Genomic DNA, 19,293 nt, shown 5'->3' on the forward strand with positions numbered 1-19,293 from the left:
TTAAAGGTAGGGTCGGAAGGTCCTGGGGTGTTAGAGGGCCCTGGAGGGGGTAGAGGGTCCTGGAGGATAGAGGGTCCTGGAGGGGGTTGAGGCCAAGGAGGAATAGAGGGTCCAGGAGGGATAGAGGGTCCTGGGGGATAGAGATTCCTGGGGGGATAGAGGGTCCTGGGGGAATTGAGGGTCCTGGGGGAATTGAGGGTCCTGGAGGGGGTAGAGGTCCTGGAGGGATAGACGGCCCTGGAGGAGGTAGAGGTCCTGGAGGGATAGACGGTCCTGGAGGGGGTAGAGGTCCTGGAGGGGGTAGAGGTCCTGGAGGGATAGACGGTCCTGGAGGGGGTAGAGGTCCTCGAGGGGTGTCTGGCTGCAGTCAATTTCCGTTTCTTCAGAGCAATGTGCTGCAGTACGCGCTTGTCCCTGAAGGGGGCATCAGCGCTCCACGTGGTGATGGAGGAGGCGGTGCGGATAGAGCGTTCGGTGGCGAAGGCCAGCAGGTCTGTCTGGGGATCCTCCGTGAGGTCCTCCCCGGTCAACCAGACACTGGACGAGGCCCTGGTCAACCTCTCCTGAAGAGGACGCTCATATCCACAACTTTACATTTCTTCATACAATTAAAATTATTCCGTACAAAAATATTTCATGTTAATTCAGTGAACAATGTACTGCAAAATACATTTTTCCAAATACAAATTGAACATGATCACACCATGTTTTAGTTGCTTTATGTTATTGTCCATGTTGACAGTGAATTAATTAATGAGAGGAGTGTTTCATATTACACTCCATGATGTCCTAATTTCTCACAATGTGCAAAGTTTAAAGTCAAATATAAAAAATATAAAAATGCATTTTCTGCATATAGGTTCCATATATATATATATATATATATATATATATATATATATATATATATATATATATATATATATAGCTTTCTATTTAAGATATATGGAACCTACCCCCATAGGGGGGAGTAGGTTCCCCCCCCACACACACACACACACACCCCGTTCCCTTCACTTGATTTAAGCCATTTAACAATTCTTTACGTCTTAAACTATGTGGCTTTGCTAAAACGTATTTCCAACCTCTCTAGTTAATTTAGTTATTTAATTGCTTTCTCTCATGTGACTCCGCCCCCTCTATTTTGCATTTGTCATTTTGCATCGCCTTCCTGGATGACGTGTCCAGAAGGAGCCGGAAGTCCTCACTCCGTCCAAAATGGCTTACCAGACTCTACAGCAGGAATATTTTCAAATTCCTGTCGTAACCAGGGCATATACAACAGCATGTGTCCTGACAACGGCTGCAGTGGTAAGATCCTTTTTCAAACGTTCAACCGAATTAGACAGAGGCCTTTTAAACAATGATTTGTACGGTTCTTTAGCGCTGGCTAGAGGTAGCCTATCTGTGGATACCATGGAAGGTACGTGTCAGGAGTAGACAGGCTAGCAAGTAAATATTGAAAGTACAGAATTCACACACAATCATACTCTTTCTTCGTCAGATTATTATTGTATTTGTTTTCACTTCAGCACCAAACCCAAATATCCTTGGTTAATGGGACCACTTGCGTTCATGGCTCATACTTTACAAACTGAGTTGTGACCTGTTTGTGAAACTAGTGTAACACGTTTTTTTCCGTTAGTTATTGCTTTTGTTTTTTCACATTAATAATTTCACATGCCCCCTTGCTTGGATGTGATGTAACTTTCAATATTAAGATGTAGTTTCTGTAGACTTTAGAATTAATGAAAATATTAATGAGGGTAAGCTGTTCTCGTAACAAGTAAACTGTTAGGATGATATTAAACTGTCGTATAAATATCATCCTATCTAATTCACATTTGAATAATTTGGTCTCTTCATTTGAAATCTGATCAAATACATTTTCAATAATCTACTTTGAGCTACTTCTGTTTCACTGACTCTGAATGCGTTATCATATTGCAGTTTAAACCAAAATGCATAGATTGGCAGTATTTTTGTTTAATCTTTTACTCTGAATTCTCTTTCAGCAACTTGAACTCATCACACCTTTTCAACTATATTTCAATCCAGATTTGATTTTAAGGAATTACCAGGTAAGATATTTTTCTCTTTATTTTTCATTCTTATGTCTGTGTGCTGTTACACAAGTTAACCCTCAACCTTAACCCTCTGTTAAATTTGTTTGCATCAGTTGTCTTTTGTGTTTTGCCAAGCTCATGACTTTTAAATCTTCAGCCCATCCAAGCCACATTCTCACCAAAGATAATAGTGTAGGCTAATCATAGAATAATGTATAGCACTTCTACCCAAACTGCTATCAGAGCAGAAGTAGCGCCTCTATTGGTTGCTAGGTCTTAACTTAAATTAGATCTGCCGATTTCCCCCAACATTGTTTTTGTATTTTCGTTGGGTTTTTGTTATTCTATGCTTATTCAAAAGAGCTTGAAATGATCCGGGGCATCCCCAACGAGTTCCGGACTCGTTCAGGGCCAAAATAAAAGCATCTTTGGCCACCTTGCGTCAGAGAACAGTTCCAGCTGACAGAGTTAAGATTTTTTTGTCCCAGCATTGCAAAATGTATCTGGAAATAGTCTTTGACGTCAGTAGCCCTGTAGTGTGCGCTTGGCCTTATGGGCAGTTTGAGAATGGATATGGAATTATTATAATCAGCATTTTAATATCCTTGCTTTTTTCTTCACTGTGTGTTTTCTTGCATTGCAATTTGCCTTTTTTCTTCTGTAGGTATGGAGATTAATAACCAACTTCCTCTTTTTCGGTCCGGTCGGCTTCAACTTCCTGTTCAATATGATTTTTTTGTATCCTTATCTAAATGTGTATTTAAGAAGGCATGGTATGATTGTTTTCATGTAGCTGTTTCACATGAACTCGAACCAGATGGCCTTAACCATTGAACCCCAGGTACAGATACTGTCGTATGCTGGAGGAGGGCTCGTTCAGAGGACGCACCGCTGACTTTGTCTTCATGTTCCTCTTCGGGGGACTCCTGATGACTGTATCCTTTAAGTGCCAGTTCCATCTTATTTATTATTTACTTACAAGGTTAACTATTTGCTTCTTATTTTCATTTGCATGCTTTCCTTAAGGGTGATTTCTTTCTGAAATGAACCATATTTTAAACACAGATGATAAATGATTTTACTGTACTGTATGTTTTGACTCTTAAATCAGCGCTCAGATATTTGGCATTTTTGTCAGTCTGGTGTTCCTGGGCCAGGCTTTCACCATCATGCTGGTTTATGTCTGGAGTCGACGTAACCCAAACGTGCGCATGAACTTCTTTGGTCTGCTCAACTTCCAAGCACCCTTCCTACCCTGGGTGCTGATGGGATTCTCTCTGTTGCTGGGCAACTCCATCATTGTGGATCTATTAGGTACATTATATTTCACTCTTTATTTATACATTTTATATTATAGACACAAACACGGTTGGTCATCTGAGAAAAAGTGTTTTGTTAAAACACAAATTTGTATCCATAAATTTGAGGTTACATTTCTGCTCTCCTTCTGTTACCCTCAGGGATTGCGGTTGGCCATGTGTACTTCTTCCTGGAGGACGTGTTCCCAAACCAGCCAGGGGGAGGCAGGTGGCTTAGGACTCCCTCACTCATGTGAGTTCTGAACGTCTTCACCCATTTACTGTAGTCAAATATAATCAAAGAGCTATTTGTCTGTCTGTTTCACCTCACCATCACAAGGCTGCTATGTGGTAGTTGCCAAGACTTTTTTATTCTTAAAAAAATCTTATTTTTTTGTGATGCAGAAAGATGCTTTTTGACACGCCGGAGGAGGACGCAAACTACAACCCCCTCCCCGAGGAACGCCCAGGAGGGTTTGCCTGGGGGGAGGGACAGCATCTGGGGGAACAGTAAAGCCAGCCAGACGGGTCAATCATATGGACATTCCTTCAGTGAACGATGAAGGGGACAAACATGTTCTGTCTTAGACATGTTTCTTTTTGTTCCGGACAATTAATGCCAAACTTAAGAAGTGGGAGGTATCCATGTTGTCGTTTTTGTATATGACTTACCATACCTGGAAAAACTCGTCTTGATGCGAGATTGTTGCAAAAAAAAAAAGACTATTTAAAGAGAAACTCCCAAGGACTGTTTATCATGGATCTTTATGCATTGTTGATGCTTGTCTCATGAAAACTTTTTTTTTTAACGATTGACATGACAACAGTAGATTATATTTGAATTATTTCAATCATAACAAGTGTTTTTTCCCTTTTTATTATACGAAAAAATAAATGCGTGAGTGGCAAATTCATAGTCGGGTTGGGTTAATCTTTTGTTTTAATATACCAGTATATATAATCCATGTGTGCATGAGATTGAAGACTGCAGATGATCTTGTTAAATTGATTCAGGGTAATGTGTGTCTTAATGTTTGTGTATAATATTTTTCTTCTACCATTTACACTTGATTGTGACCTGCTTGTGTATTCCGAGGATATTATACACAAGGTGTATATTGTTACCTACTTCAGCCCCATGGAAAAAAAATGAATTAAGATGCCTGACTGAGTTTCCCCAAAAAATGGTTGCATTTTCCAGAATTTGTGAACCCTGTGTTGCGAATGTTTATTTTTTTATTGTGTATATATATGATTTGTTCTAAAACCCATAAAAAAAATGCTTTCCATTATGGTTTTGTGTGTGTGGGGTGGCGTTAGGTTAAAAAAACATAAAATGCAAAAATTCTGAAATAATCTTTAAGTGAGCGTTGATTCCGTCAATCCGTCATAGCCACAAACAAAGAATAGGGGAAATATAATAAAAATGGTTAACATTTATTTCTACCCATGACGCATAAACTGTGCGCCAGGTTGATGACGTATACCGGTAGCCGGAAATTTGAATCTAGTTAATTTCCTTTGTAGGGGGTTTATTTGGTTTCTTTCAAGCTTGTTAGCAACTGGAAAAAAAAGATGCAATTGGCATTGAGTAAAACATTTGGCCAGAAGCCTATCAAATTTCAGCTTGAACAGGATGGGGATTTTTACATGGTTGGATCGGAGGTACGTATGAAACGGTTGCAGGTATTCCTAAGCGTCGGTTTGCTCTCCTGAATTACCGCTAGCGGCTAACAGACCAGACCATATATTGTTGACTCCATGGTCCCAGCCAACATTGAGCCCCAGCCAGGCAACATCGTTGCAAAAACGAGTATGACGAATAAACACAAACTTCGATTTGTAAATGTTGCTAAATATAAAAGAGGGTTTACGTGTAACGTTAATAACTTGCATAGACAACGGGACCACTTGAAATTGCTATGATGTGTTTATGTGTAAAACGTGGCATTCAAATCTTCGTAGATGTATAATGGGTACAAAATGCGGATTTTTGCATTAATTGTACTGCAGAAATGTTTTGGGTGGGCCATTGAGTTTGATCTAATACAGACTTTAAGACCACGTTAACGCAACATAACCAAACAAATATAATTGATCACTGATAACCTTCCAGTGAGTATCACAACCATTTGTCATACCACGATTTAGCTAGTATTTATATATTATTCTTTATTGTGATTTATTGCATCGTATATAACTGGACGGATGGAGAAAAGGGAAGGCAAACTATGTTTTACATACTTTCATATTACTTGCATATTTTCAGAACGACCCATGATTTGCATGCATGTTCTTGTCAGCCTGGTCTACCAGACAGTTTTATGTCAAGGTTTTGCTCAACATTTGAATTCAGACATGCGCGTTCTTTTATATTACAATTTTAAGATGCACCATATTGAGACTTGTCACCGGTTGCAGATGTATCAACACTTATAAAGGGTTTCAATGAAATAATCTGGATGCACCAGATAAAACCTCCCTGTACACCTTTTAGCGCCTTCACGTACACCTGTCTGGTACTACTTGTGGTTTATTGGCGATTTGCGCAAACGATAGAAAGACAGAAACACAAACACACTAGGCATTGAGAAAAATCGTAGGTTGGATCAGCGAGAAAACGCACAATAGTAGGAAACTATTATTGTCAATGCTTGAATTAAAATATGTATGCAATTTATGCAAAATGTTACTCTGATTTAATGACCCAATTGGTTTGTCATCTTGCTTCGTTTGCCTATCTAGGTGGGGAACTATTTGCGTATGTTCAGAGGCTCACTTTACAAAAGGTACCCATCACTATGGAGGAGGCTGGCATCCGTTGAGGAGAGGAAGAAGATCGTAGCTTCATCTCATGGTCAGTTCATTGATATCTAAATTAAGTGTGAAAAATGTGTGGATTATTCAGTCTCTACCTGCTTATGGTGCCTAATTGTAGCCTTATGAGACTATTCAGATATTCACTTTTGCATTTCCCAATGAATATCAGTCCGGCCTTAGTTAGACTGATATTGGACTTGGACTATTATTTCCACATATGGACTTGGCCTTATGTCATAAGCACAGCAAATCAGATGACATAATCAAGTAATGATTTGGGTCTCTTTAACATCCTTATTCTGTCTATTTTAAATAACACATGTCGGATAGCTCTGTCGATGTTGACACTTTCCTTGTGCACCCAATGTGTTTAAAAGTCAGCATACTACGGAACTCGTCATGACCTGAAACTCCCTCCCCATTACCGCCCATCTCAACTGGCTCAACGGTAGACTGATTTGCAGACAGAAACTGAGTCTCCCAAGGCTAGCATATTTGGATTTACAAATATGCTAGCAATATTATGCTTGCTATATATGCAATGAATTCTTTCATATAATGATGCTGACTATCTGTATGATTTCCAGCTACAAGTGTGACTCTGCTCAAGGCATCAGAGTGTGAGGAGATCTTCGAGGGTAACGATGAGAAATATAAAGCTATATCCATCAACACGGAACCCCCAGCCTACCTCCGGTAACTACTCTTTTTTTTTTTTTCTAGTATGCTGTTATTTGGATGCACCAAATGTCTGCATAGGTACACTCACTCACAGAAATACTAACTCGTATTCATATTGTCACATAAGTGCCAGGGAGATATTTTGTTTCACAGTATGCAAAACCTTCCCATTCAAATTGATTTCATTTAATTAAATGTCTTCTGTCAAACTTTAAAAAAGCCTATCATCTTTGTGACGAAGCAAAGGGCAGCCTTGTATATTTTATGAAAATACTCAACTTATTATTATCAATTTACCCCGACAATAGATCATACTGTAAATAGTGTTTATTTTAATCTATTACTCTATTACTACTAACCCTCAATTCCCGTAGCAAACTGTAACCGTGATCTAACCTGGGTCCCTACAAATTTGATTGTCTACGTAGTTGGCGTACCAGTGGTTTGCGCCACCACAGATTTTGGTTGTAATGATTGGCGTCTTCCCTGTGACGTGGTGTACTAGGGAGCAGAAGGCAAAGCGGAGCAGCCAGTGGGTCCCCACGCTACCCAACAGCTCCCACCACTTGGACGCCGTGCCCTGCTCCACCACCATCAACCGCAACCGCATGGGTCGGGACAAGAAGAGGACCTTCCCCCTATGGTGAGGAAGTCAAATGTACAGGAATCACTTGGAAACCTATTGGAATCCCAATGGAAGATCCTTTGTTCTCGCTCTGCCAGTCTGCTGATGACGATGCATCAGTGTTCATGGCCTGAGCCGCTTCTACAAGAGTTATGGTATTTAGACCTGCACTAAGTGCCGTCTGCAGCAACCTATCCACTGCTTTGAGCCGCTTGTCTCTTTAAAGGTTAGCTCCCTGGAATTTCCCTTCCATTACACGGCTAACCGGCACATAGAGATATTCCCTCTGTGTTTCTGCACGGGCCAAATTGGTGGAGGAAGATTTCAATACTTGCTTATAGTTTTTGATGACCTAGTGCAGGTCTAAGGTTTACCTAAAATGGCCTAAATAGGGCTGGTATTACTGGATTATCAATTTTGGCATTGTATCAAAAACAATAAATAGATGAGAGCATTCATACGCCATGAAGCTTAGAATGAGAGTCTAGAGTTTTGACTGGAAGTTATTGACGATGCACCTGCATGGAAAACAACAATTGTGCTGTGTGTGTATAATACAGAAAGTAAGTTCTCAGTACATAAGATTACATTGAGCGTTTGTTGTCGCTAACTCGCCCGCTCCTCTTGAAGCTTCGATGACCACGATCCTGCGGTGATCCACGAGAATGCATCCCAGTCTGAGGTGCTGGTCCCCATTCGTCTGGATATGGAAATCGACGGGCAGAAGCTCAGAGACGCTTTCACATGGAACATGAATGGTAATGAATACTGTGAACCTAGACAAGACGTGTCACTCCACATTTTATTATTATTATAAAACATATTTTAATTTATAATAATTAACCCTAACTATGTTATTATAATTTAAAATATTATTACAATTTTATATTGTTCTTTAAATCTTCCTTTCCTTCTTTGTCCTCTAGAAAAGCTGATGACCCCAGAGATGTTTGCAGAGATTCTGTGTGACGACCTGGACCTGAACCCCCTGGCTTTCGTTCCGGCCATCGCCTCGGCCATCCGGCAGCAGATCGAGTCCTACCCCACGGACAGCCTCCTGGAGGAGCAGACCGACCAGAGGGTCATCATCAAGGTCATTACCCGCCCCGTCAACCCAGTCACAGTGTCACTCACTATGAGCTGACACCTCCTCGACTCCACCAGGTGGATTGAGCTCGGTCAACAACATCAACTATCGGTAACGTAGACTTTTAGACTAAGTTTGATCTAAGCTTAGACTCTTCTAATGTGCCGAAAATGGTCCATGCCAGGAGGTAGCGCATCTTCCGTGTTCTCTCTCTGCTCTTTTGTCTTCCTTGATAGTTAGGAAAAAGGTTTTTCCTTGCTCTGATATAGCCCCTTTGATACTTTGAACTGTGATTAAGACCTATTGAATTTAAAGTGGGCTGGATTATTATTTAGATCAGATGTAAAAATGGAATTGGATCATCAAAAAGAATCAGATCTGTACGGCAGTGGTCATCTACATTGTGTATTATTTTAATTTCTATATTTAATTCAAATTTTTGTTGATGACAGCTGAACATCCACGTGGGGAACATCTCTCTGGTGGACCAGTTCGAGTGGGACATGTCCGAGAGGGACAACTCCCCCGAAACCTTTGCCCTGAAGCTGTGCTCGGAGCTGGGTCTTGGCGGAGAGTTTGTCACCACCATCGCCTACAGCATCCGAGGACAGCTCAGCTGGCACCAGAGGACGTACGCCTTCAGGTAAGACTTTCTGTCTTATCTTTCTAGAGGGTGTTTAACTGGTTATTAAAGGTACGGTCACTCTTATCTTTCTAGAGGGTGTTTAACTGGTTATTAAAGGTACGGTCACTCTTATCTTTCTAGAGGGTGTTTAACTGGTTATTAAAGGTGTGGTCACTCTTATCTTTCTAGAGGGTGTTTAACTGGTTATTAAAGGTACGGTCACTCTTATCTTTCCAGAGGGTGTTTAACTGGTTATGAAAGGTACGGTCACTCTTATCTTGCTAGAGGGTGTGTAACTGGTTATTAAAGGTACGGTCACTCTTATCTTTCTAGAGGGTGTGTAACTGGTTACTAAAGGCGATGTCTATGTCTTTCTAGTGTGTTATGGGTAACTGGTGCGTCAGGGAGTGCATTTTGGATATGTGTGTAAACCTCTACTCGGACTGTATACTAAACCATTGTCTTGCCATAGCTGTTTAGTATCACATGTGCAAGTTCCAAAGCTAGTGTTCTCCCCAAGTTTTCTTCCAGTCCTGCAACTTGATTGGAAGGAAATGCATGTACTATTTTTAGCACGGAGCTTGTTGGAGTTACTGAAATGTTTATTAACCCTTTAATTAAAAAGATTGTTTAGCAATCTTTTTTGAGCCAAGCTTTTTCAAAAGAAAAAAGACTGTACATGGTAAACGAATAGCCACAACCACACTAGAAGCTTTACTGCAATTATATTTCATTTAATTAAACACAAAAGCTTGCGTTTACCCTACAATGATTTCCGTCTAGTGGTTTGTACAAATACTGACCTCCAACTGATTGATCCTTGGGAGAGTCTTTTATCACTTTTTATTTAACAGAAATGGCTGGTGAATAACAAATGGAACACAAACAGTAAACGTTCAAAACATCACCTCCTCCACTGCTTCTTATGTTGCTAATATGTTTTGTTTTGCTTTCTCTTTCCACCCTTGTTCCTTTTTTAGGTCCGATTTCAGGTCAATATGCTTACGATTACTTGAACCCCCTCCCTACCCCGTACCCCAAAAGCTTAGTCCTCTGCAATCCTCTTTTACCAACTGCCCTGGGAAGCTGAGTACTTTTACAGTTCTATCTTTCATCTTATTTTTTATTTTTTCTGCACTGCACAAGCCCCGCATTATGTTTGTTTTACTGGCCCGCTCAAAGTTTATATACAGAAATGAAGCACTTTTTGCTTGACTTAAAGGCTGCCACGGCTGTCCCCTTAACGCCTTTTGTCATTTGCCAACTAACTCTGCTAATGATTAACGAAACTGACACAATAGAGTGAAAGAAACAACTAGTCTTAACTTGCCTAGGAGTATGGTCATGTTACGATGAGTCTGACTGTTTGGGGACACATAGAAGTTTAACAAGCGGAAAATAGTTGTCTGTAATCTATGTAAGTCATCGGTTGGTCAAATCAAACCCTGTAATATTACTTTATTCAAGTTGTGAATAGCGGTATTCTCTGTGCAAGCATAATAGAAGAAACATTTTAATGTACCTTATATATTCAGCAAGGCCTGAGTTTTATACCGGACTATGGAATCTGATCAGCTAGTTGTCCTATGGTCTCCTCCCGCAGTGAGAACCCACTGCCTACTGTGGAGATCGCTATACGCAACACAGGGGACGCGGACCAGTGGTGCCCACTGCTCGAGACCCTGACTGATGCAGAGATGGAGAAGAAGATCCGAGACCAAGACAGGAACACAAGGTATGACTCCCATGTTGGCGTACTGGTCAGTCTAAGGTCGATTCACTTAAAACTGCTGTAGGTCAGATTTGAGTGATGGAAATAGGGAAGACAATGGCACAGTGGCTATGTTTCTCAGCCATCGAGTATTGTTGTTTCCACGCACCTATGTCTAGGTGGGCAAGAGGGATTCCCTACCTAATCAGGGAATAGATGCCCTGATTGGTCGGAAATAAGATGGGAATGGTCTGAAATCTGAATTTTCTCAGAAACAGGCAGGTGCGCAGTCAACCACAAAAGCTATTTAACAGAGCATTTAAAACTGTTTAATGACTGACAAATGGCTGTAACATATCTAATAAACTACACTCAAATTATAGATCTTAAATCAGGATTTCTGCGGGGTTGTTAAAGGTATTAAAAGGTAGTAAATGAAATTAGCCCAAATTAAGGCCATTAAAAAGTAATAAACGTCATCTGACGAGGTATTAAATTTCCAACATGGCCTATGAGTTTTTCAATTTGTGTAATTTACGTGCAGGCCTATCCTAAAATTACTTAAACTTGCGTGGATTTATTTTTATGTTGCAAGTAGGACCTGAGTGATATCAATGATGTCACGTAGTGCATGCGCTGAAACAAACTGGATATACCCGGCTGGCTTGCTGCCAAACCACTTCGCGAGTTCGCTTCTGTTAGTCATTTGAATGACAATAATCGGGAAATGCAAATTTTTGGACCTCTGGCTGGAGAAATCGATATTTAAAGACTTGTACGGTATAAACGTATAGGGGGATTATTTGTTTATCAACACGGCGGATGCGCGCGCAGAATGATCGCAAAAAGAACATTTGTTTTCCCGGTTGCCATGGTTATCTCTGTGTGGTAAATTTGCAGTTGTGGTGTTTATTAGCGATGTTGTCAGCTTACTGTTACATTAAACTGTAATCAGACAATGCGAACGACAACGAATTTTGAATTATAAATATGTACACTTTATGTTGAAAGTATAGGCCGTCGCGATTCCCATTGAAACTAATGGCGCGGTGATTATTCTTCAAAGCAAGAGCTGGTAAATGGTGAAAAATTAATTAAACTGTAATCAGACAACGCGGTTATATGCTATAGACCCTAGTGTATCTGTGGTATAAAGGCTTGGACGAATTTCGAATAATAAATATGTAGCTCAGCTGACTAAAATACCTCCCATTGCCAAGTCGTAGCTAAGGTCCGTCCTATTTATGAGAAAAACTTTATATTTGGATTGTAAAACGCATGAAATATAAATGAATATAATTTCTTTTCTTTGACCAGTGACTATGGTATAAGCGGGATAATGCCCTTCGAGGTGTGAAAACATGTATGATCGATCGTAATTAAAGGGGACTACTTGTAGAGGGAGATGACCTCAAACAGTATACATTTAATAAGCATGCAATACGAATAAGAATTAGCATAATTATTAAAGTATTTGAATTGTTTTATTATGTTGGAAAGCAAGAAGTAGAATAAATGGGATAATCAGTCTTCATAAAACGGTTTGTGCAACCAACCGCACAACAAGACATGATTGCGGCTGTTGTCACTCTCGTCTCTTTCTGCATATGACATGCTCGTAGAGCAGGGAGTGACGTAGACTGATAATCCCCCTATAGAAAGTACACTGGTGTGAATTTGCGCTAGGATATGGATTTTGACGTTACCGTCAGACACTTCTGATCCGATTAGAAGTGGAAGAACAGCTCAATCGGAATAAAAAATGATCATATATATGTGGCTCAATCGGAATACAATGCTGATCGGAATAGAAGAGGTGGTTTAGTCCACTATAATCGACATACATACACTTATCCCGATTGGTTTGGGGTGCGTGCGGCTACTTTTATAACTTAGAGAGATGGCATCAGCAGCTGCAGTATATCGCAATTGGTCAGTCGGTATGCATACCGAACTTGACCGCTGTCAAGGAAAGTGGATTTTTTTTGCCTGATTCAAGTCTTTCTTATTACTCCGTAAGTAGTCCGGTAACCTATCGGTTTCTAAGCGACGTCAACGTCTTTGGCAGACTATTTCTCTGCTGTTTTGGCAAGGAGCTGTGTAAAAATGTATAGAACATCGCCGGTCATTATCGAAAATAATACCCTTCAGGGCGAAGCAAGACACCTCTTGAAGTCGTGCTGGCATTAAAAAATATGGTGAAGGTATTAAAAGGTAGTAAATTCAACTTAAGAATTTCTGTATAAACCCTGTAAATTGTAAAGCTTTTTTTAGATGATCATTCATGAACTCTGAATGTTCTCAAAAACCTTTGGATAGGGTTGAGTTGAACCAGATTATACTACTTAATATTAAAAAATATATATAAATATAATATTTGTGGTGATTTAACTCAAGCGCATTAATCAAGGTATTCTCAGAAAAATGCTGCTGAAAAGTATTGAGCTAAACCTTCTGCCTTTCCTTGTTTGTTCCCCTTTCCTTTCAGACGCATGCGGCGGTTGGCCAACACGGCGCCATCCTGGTAGGATGGTCAGGCTTCTCCTGGAACAGGACCCGGTTCAAATGGACACAAAACAAAGCATTAACTCTGAGCGGACCGCTCCACACACTGAACCACACACCCTGGTCATCCACCTGAGGACGGCTGAAGACGAGACATTCGGGCGTTCCCGAAAAGCACGACGTTTATAAATGAATGTCGGCGTCGACTGTCAGCACGTTTGCTGATGCAGCCTGTATGATATAACACGCATACACATACACATGAACATACACTAAACATACACACACAGGGGCATTCCAGTGGTGGTTCAATATATCTTACTTTTCGTTATTTTTTACTGATTTGGCTACGGAAGTCTGCACAGTAAAGAAGGGTTATCTAATTTAGGACCACTTTTAGGTGGCGTTTACTTAGCATTATGTTGACTGTTACAGTTTCATTAGCCAAATCAATCACACCTGCCTCACTCACTACTTGTCATGTAAAATGATTTGTGTTGCAATTTGGTCAAGTTAAGAGGCGTCTGAATCAGGGTGGATGCATACTATATAAAAACCCATTGATTTGTGACTGATGTAGGCAGACTGATGTATTTTTTTCAGTTGGTAAAACTGATAGAAAACATCAGGCCAGAACCAATTGTGTCTTTTAAGCTAATTTTGTTAAACTTGACATACAGTATGTAAACGTATTTGATGTTACTCTTATCCGTTCTTTTCCTCATTTTTTGTAGTGTCGGGTTTTTTATAATAAAAAAAATACTTGAAATGTGTTTGTAAAAAAATAGTTAGGTGGACTAAATTCACAAACCCAGATTGTTTTATTTTATATTAATCAATCATTTTATTCAACCCTTCCCCAGGCATATGAAGCTAAAGTATTTTGAAATTGGGCCAAAAGAAAACAAGGTGAACAATGTGTTTATAAAGCTTCAGCTTTAACAGAGTCCTGCTCATAGACTGTAAATAACAGCTTGGATATTTTTTCTTTTGAAGAATTTCAATGAATCCTTACTTTTATTTGTGACTTCACTGGCTTGCATACATTACTGTAAACGAACACTGTATTGTATAGTACATTACGCCAACACAACGGCGGGGGGCAGTATACCGCCTTATGGCGGATGGCACTTCAGTAAAACCTAAAGAAGAACAGGCGCTGAAGAAGAAAAATACCTAGCATCAGGGCGCTAGAACGCAACCAAGTACATATAGGCTATTTGCTATAGTTATGGCGCCCCTAGATTTGGATAAGTATGTAGAAATAGCAAGACACTGCAAGTACTTGCCAGAAAATGATCTTAAGGTGAGTGAATCAGGTTATAGTAGGCTGCCAACAGTACGTCTCCCTTATATTTGAAATCGCAGAGCAACTTAAGATAGCTAAAGTGTCTCGTTAGTAGTCCACTTCAATTAAAGAAACGTAATTTTATTTGTTTAAAAATAGGATAGTTTTTTTTTTAATGTCCCGGATTACAACAATTACAATTTACTTGAATTGTAGCGTTATAGACAGACGGGGCTGATATTGAGGAAACAGGCGAAATTAGCTAGCTAGCAAAGAAGGGGACGTTAGGGCTAACTGTTAGGCCGCTTCATTTCCAGACCGACCAATTTTCAATTATGAAATTATTATTTAGTTCACATATACTTGCACATTGCAGATTGTATAGTGATTTGACATAGTCTAAATAATGAGCTGTAGAATCAAATCAGTGTAGCTATATACATGACGATTCCTTGGACGTGTTAGTGTGTAGACGGTCGTTATATCATCAAGCATCGGTGCCCTCATCGCTATTTCCTTCTGTGTTGCAATGACGATACGGAGAAACCCAGCTGATGGGGTAGAACACATGAGTGAATGTAATGTAGACTGGTCAATCGAGGAAGACCACCACTTGTAGCGAGAATATATGGAAACATAGCTCGGCAACGGTAATGGCTTGAACAGTTTAACCCCAAAGGGTGAGGATATTGATCCCCACACATTCTGTTGAACTGTCGAATTATTTGGAATTTATGCTTCATTCAACTTGGCAACTAGTTGATGAAAGTTGCATCTTTGGTGTCATTGCAGTTAGCGAGAACAATTCTAAAACACAAACAAAATCAGAGGCATTATAAAACAAATGCTTACAATTTTTTCATAATCAAATATTACATATTTGAACAAGAACTGCCTATTAAGTGTGACTTCATAGTCATGCTGTCATTAAGTATGTATATTTTAACATGAAAAGATCTAAAGAAAGGAGTCTTTTGTCTTGTCTTTTAAATAGTCAAAGAGGATTAAACTATTGTGAAAGCATATGGTTACTTTCATGTGACACAAACTAACAGAAGAATTGTTTACTGTTATACATACAGTGCATTGGTCAGCCTATAAGTTTTTAATTGAACAGTGAGTGAACCATCATGAAATGTTACAGAAATGTTGTTTCCTGTTGTTTCATAGGACCGCTGCTTTGTCCATGAAAAATAGTTTGTGGATTTGTGTAACTCATAAGGAATTTATCCTGTTGTACTTTTCAGCGTCTGTGTGACTATGTATGTGACTTGCTGCTTGAAGAGTCTAATGTCCAACCGGTTTCTACGCCTGTTACCGTTTGCGGTGATATTCATGGCCAGGTAATGAAGCTTTTGACTTGCATACAGATACAGTTTATAGTTTCTCTTTATTTATATTTAAAGCCCCAGTTTTCCCACTTTAGCCATTGTTGATGGCATTTGATCCTTTATTTTCTATAATTTAATGCAATATTCTCATGTACAGGCTAACCATATATAAAGTAGTACGAGACGCAATAATTGGTACCTTATTTTTATTCATTTTTTAAAGATTTAACTACAAATAAATCCATTGTTTTTCATTGCACAACTAGTTTTATGACCTCTGTGAGCTGTTCAGAACTGGAGGACAAGTTCCAGACACAAATTACATTTTCATGGTGAGTGTTTGAGATCCTCATCTCTCCAGTTCTGATTATGATTAGCAAGAATGGTATGCAAATACCTCTCGCATATCTATCTTTAATTTGCATGATACCTTTTATGGCTTTCGTTTTTGATGCATCCAATCAATTGTCAGACTTGTTGAATGTTCCAACGTCCATGGATTTGAATCTGTATATTTTCTCTGAAAGGGAGATTTTGTGGACAGAGGCTATTACAGCTTGGAGACGTTTACGTATCTGCTGGCCTTGAAAGCAAAGTGGCCAGACTGCATCACTCTTCTCCGTGGGAACCATGAGAGCAGGCAGATAACACAAGTGTATGGATTTTATGGTGGGTCTCACATTTGATAAGGTTTGCTACTTCTTATCGTGTTAAAATGTTTTTGTAGTCACATTATCTCTGTTCAACGTTTTCAGATGAGTGCCAAACAAAATATGGAAACGCAAACGCATGGCGGTATTGCACCAAAGTGTTTGACATGCTAACTGTGGCAGCTGTGAGTTGATCCGAGACACACACATTGCATTAAATAAAAAATACTAAGTCCCAATCCAGTCTTTAACTTCAATACCTATGTTCATATATTTGACTCAAAAAATATTTATTTAACTGTTAACAATAGCTCTCTGTTGAATTGTTTCAATATTTATGCGTGGATAAAATAAAAGCTAAGCCTCCTCCTAACTCCTTTTTTCCTGCAGTTGATAGACGAGCAGATCCTGTGCGTTCACGGTGGCCTGTCTCCCGACATCAAGACCTTGGACCAGATCCGCACTATTGAACGCAACCAGGAGATTCCTCACAAGGGGGCCTTCTGCGACCTGGTCTGGTCCGACCCAGAGGACGTGGACACCTGGGCCATCAGTCCCCGAGGGGCCGGCTGGCTGTTTGGCTCCAAGGTTACCAACGAGGTAAAGGCCTAAGGCCGCACCATTTGTTGGTATCAGACACTAATGTGTACAGTTTGTTTTCCTGTCATTCATCGCTATGCACAGCCCAACCCCCACTCGTTGAAATCAACTATGTTAAAAAGGGTGCACCTGGGGCACCAATTGGTTGTTCACATGCTGTCTATTATGACTTGGTTGATCCTTTTGTATTCCATATACAAACGCATACAATTATTGAAGTGATGTGCTTCAGAGGAATAGATCATTTATTTTATACAACTGTCATACCGGATATGATATAAACTTTAAAAAAAATTATATCATCAAATGCCTAAATTGACCTCAAATGTGTTGAGCATAAAAAAAACAATCATTTTTAATTAATTATACCTTGGCTTTAAACAACAGGCTGACATGGGCAAAAACAACTATTGTGTTGCAGAATTAGAGTTGGTAATTGCCAATAGCAAATTCTTTGACTGAATCGAATAAAGGATTATGAACCAAACACAACGTATACCAATTGTTCCATTGTCTGATAAAATAACACAATTTCTTCATACTGAAATGCTGTCCCAACCTCTTTCCCTTCCACAGTTTGTTCACATCAACAACCTGAAGCTTATATGCCGCGCACATCAGCTCGTTCACGAGGGCTACAAGTTCATGTTCGACGAGAAGCTGGTCACGGTATGGTCCGCACCCAACTACTGCTACCGCTGTGGAAACATTGCTTCCATCATGGTGTTTAAGGACGTGAACAGGCGAGAGCCAAAGCTCTTCCGGGCTGTACCGGATTCTGAGCGGGTCATACCACCTCGAACAACAACCCCGTACTTTCTCTAATTTAGGAGACCATTTATTTCTATTCTATCCTCTATTCTCCAAAGCGTTTATTTTTGTTGGGTTCTTTTTCTTGCTGAAAGTAAACATGACTTCTGCCCCAAACCACATTATGTTGATTCAGCTTAGACCAAATTCATTTATATGCAACAGAGTTTAAATAACTTTTATGTAGCCATTGGGTCAATGCCTCAGGTTCATCTTTCTGAGGTTTATTTTAGGCTGTGGTCAACACAGGATGCAGTACAATAAAATGTCTCCCCTATTAAGGTACTCGTAATTATTACTCAACATCTATTGGCTATACGCTAACAAAGTTATTATTTCTTTGTCAAACATTGGTAACATTCAAGTGGAAATTTGAACTTGGAGTTACATAATCACTCCCGTTATAAATTATTTTACAGTTTACAGACATGCAAAAAAGAATTGTTTCTTGTTTTTGTGACCTCCATAATTTTACTGGTTTAATTTGATGGTGGCTTTTTAAGAACTTAGCATTAAACAAAATGTGTCTTAAAAGGGAGGAAATGTATTGCTGTAATAACAATGTTTTTAGTAGTTGGGGAAAAAAGGAAGAAACAAAGCTACTCCAACATGCCTTCAAAAAGTTTTTTTCTTTTATTTAATGTGTTCTACTTGAGTCACTATAATCATATACAGATATTACTTTGATTAATTTTATTCACAAAATAAATCATAGATGTACAGACAATATTTTTTGGAGTTTCCTCTGCTCTTTGTCCCCTGTTCCCTTGTATAAACAGTTGTGTGCCTATGTATATCAACATTTTATTGTATTTACATTTGGAAAGTGCCATAGGTAAAGGTTAGCTTTAGTTTACTGCACAAATATCTTGGCATCGTATTTTATTCAAACATTTTTAATTGTAATAAACAGTTCCTTAATTAAACTGAGGACTCCTGTATTCAGTTGATGGCACTGAATATTACAAATAATAATAATTTTTTATAGGTGGCTCTCCAAGTATACGTCAAGTAAAACCCAAGATCAATAGTGTATGAATTATCAATTTATCTAATTAGATGGCACAGATTACCAAAATAATTGAGGTAGAACAGGGTTAGGGGTTAATGTTAAAGGTCCCATGACATGCCACAGGGTGTGGTGTTTTTAGCCGTTACAAGCCATTTTGGAAATCTGCCCCTTATGACATCATAGG

At 39.4% G+C, this 19,293-nt stretch overlaps 3 protein-coding genes across 5 annotated transcripts; all 3 read left to right on the forward strand.

The window, feature by feature from the left end:
- The first annotated feature begins 1,175 nt into the window (after positions 1 to 1,175).
- On the forward strand, positions 1,176 to 4,722 carry LOC307075308 (derlin-2). Its single transcript, XM_079735858.1, has 7 exons — positions 1,176 to 1,311; positions 2,016 to 2,081; positions 2,731 to 2,804; positions 2,908 to 3,001; positions 3,185 to 3,380; positions 3,527 to 3,617; positions 3,770 to 4,722. Exons 1-7 carry the CDS (start codon positions 1,219 to 1,221, stop codon positions 3,876 to 3,878), a joined length of 723 nt encoding a protein of 240 aa, XP_079591984.1. The 5' UTR covers positions 1,176 to 1,218; the 3' UTR covers positions 3,879 to 4,722.
- Positions 4,723 to 4,900: 178 nt separating this feature from the next.
- On the forward strand, positions 4,901 to 14,168 carry LOC307074655 (SWI/SNF-related matrix-associated actin-dependent regulator of chromatin subfamily B member 1-like). Of its 3 annotated transcripts, XM_079734905.1 has the most exons (10): positions 4,901 to 5,029; positions 6,110 to 6,221; positions 6,772 to 6,880; positions 7,371 to 7,508; positions 8,121 to 8,248; positions 8,417 to 8,583; positions 9,030 to 9,220; positions 10,183 to 10,194; positions 10,806 to 10,937; positions 13,402 to 14,168. In XM_079734905.1, exons 1-10 carry the CDS (start codon positions 4,940 to 4,942, stop codon positions 13,439 to 13,441), a joined length of 1,119 nt encoding a protein of 372 aa, XP_079591031.1. In that variant the 5' UTR covers positions 4,901 to 4,939; the 3' UTR covers positions 13,442 to 14,168. The 3 variants fall into 3 exon arrangements, with proteins under 3 accessions (XP_079591031.1, XP_079591032.1, XP_079591033.1); XM_079734906.1 differs by lacking the exon at positions 10,183 to 10,194; XM_079734907.1 differs by lacking the exons at positions 10,183 to 10,194; positions 13,402 to 14,168 and having other exon boundaries at positions 9,030 to 9,232; positions 10,806 to 10,931.
- Positions 14,169 to 14,581: 413 nt separating this feature from the next.
- LOC307074287 (serine/threonine-protein phosphatase 6 catalytic subunit) lies at positions 14,582 to 18,972 on the forward strand. The gene is made up of 7 exons (XM_079734303.1): positions 14,582 to 14,724; positions 15,954 to 16,049; positions 16,304 to 16,369; positions 16,565 to 16,706; positions 16,793 to 16,872; positions 17,078 to 17,287; positions 17,864 to 18,972. Exons 1-7 carry the CDS (start codon positions 14,650 to 14,652, stop codon positions 18,110 to 18,112), a joined length of 918 nt encoding a protein of 305 aa, XP_079590429.1. The 5' UTR covers positions 14,582 to 14,649; the 3' UTR covers positions 18,113 to 18,972.
- Positions 18,973 to 19,293: the final 321 nt, after the last annotated feature.

Source organism: Pollachius pollachius (assembly GCF_949987615.1).
Source record: "Pollachius pollachius genome assembly, chromosome: 4".
NCBI lineage: Eukaryota > Metazoa > Chordata > Actinopteri > Gadiformes > Gadidae > Pollachius > Pollachius pollachius.

Excerpts from the sequence above, each read along its gene's own strand:
- LOC307075308 (XM_079735858.1), top strand. The coding sequence starts at position 1,219 with ATGGCTTACCAGACTCTACAGCAGGAATATTTTCAAATTCCTGTCGTA. Across the intron at positions 2,805-2,907 it reads CTGTTCAATATGATTTTTTT|GTACAGATACTGTCGTATGC; the intron begins GTATCCTTATCT and ends ATTGAACCCCAG. Across the intron at positions 3,618-3,769 it reads CTTAGGACTCCCTCACTCAT|AAAGATGCTTTTTGACACGC; the intron begins GTGAGTTCTGAA and ends TTTGTGATGCAG.
- LOC307074655 (XM_079734905.1), top strand. The coding sequence starts at position 4,940 with ATGCAATTGGCATTGAGTAAAACATTTGGCCAGAAGCCTATCAAATTT. Across the intron at positions 6,881-7,370 it reads GAACCCCCAGCCTACCTCCG|GGAGCAGAAGGCAAAGCGGA; the intron begins GTAACTACTCTT and ends GTGGTGTACTAG. Across the intron at positions 10,938-13,401 it reads GACCAAGACAGGAACACAAG|ACGCATGCGGCGGTTGGCCA; the intron begins GTATGACTCCCA and ends CTTTCCTTTCAG.
- LOC307074287 (XM_079734303.1), top strand. The coding sequence starts at position 14,650 with ATGGCGCCCCTAGATTTGGATAAGTATGTAGAAATAGCAAGACACTGC. Across the intron at positions 16,370-16,564 it reads ACACAAATTACATTTTCATG|GGAGATTTTGTGGACAGAGG; the intron begins GTGAGTGTTTGA and ends TTTCTCTGAAAG. Across the intron at positions 17,288-17,863 it reads GCTCCAAGGTTACCAACGAG|TTTGTTCACATCAACAACCT; the intron begins GTAAAGGCCTAA and ends TCCCTTCCACAG.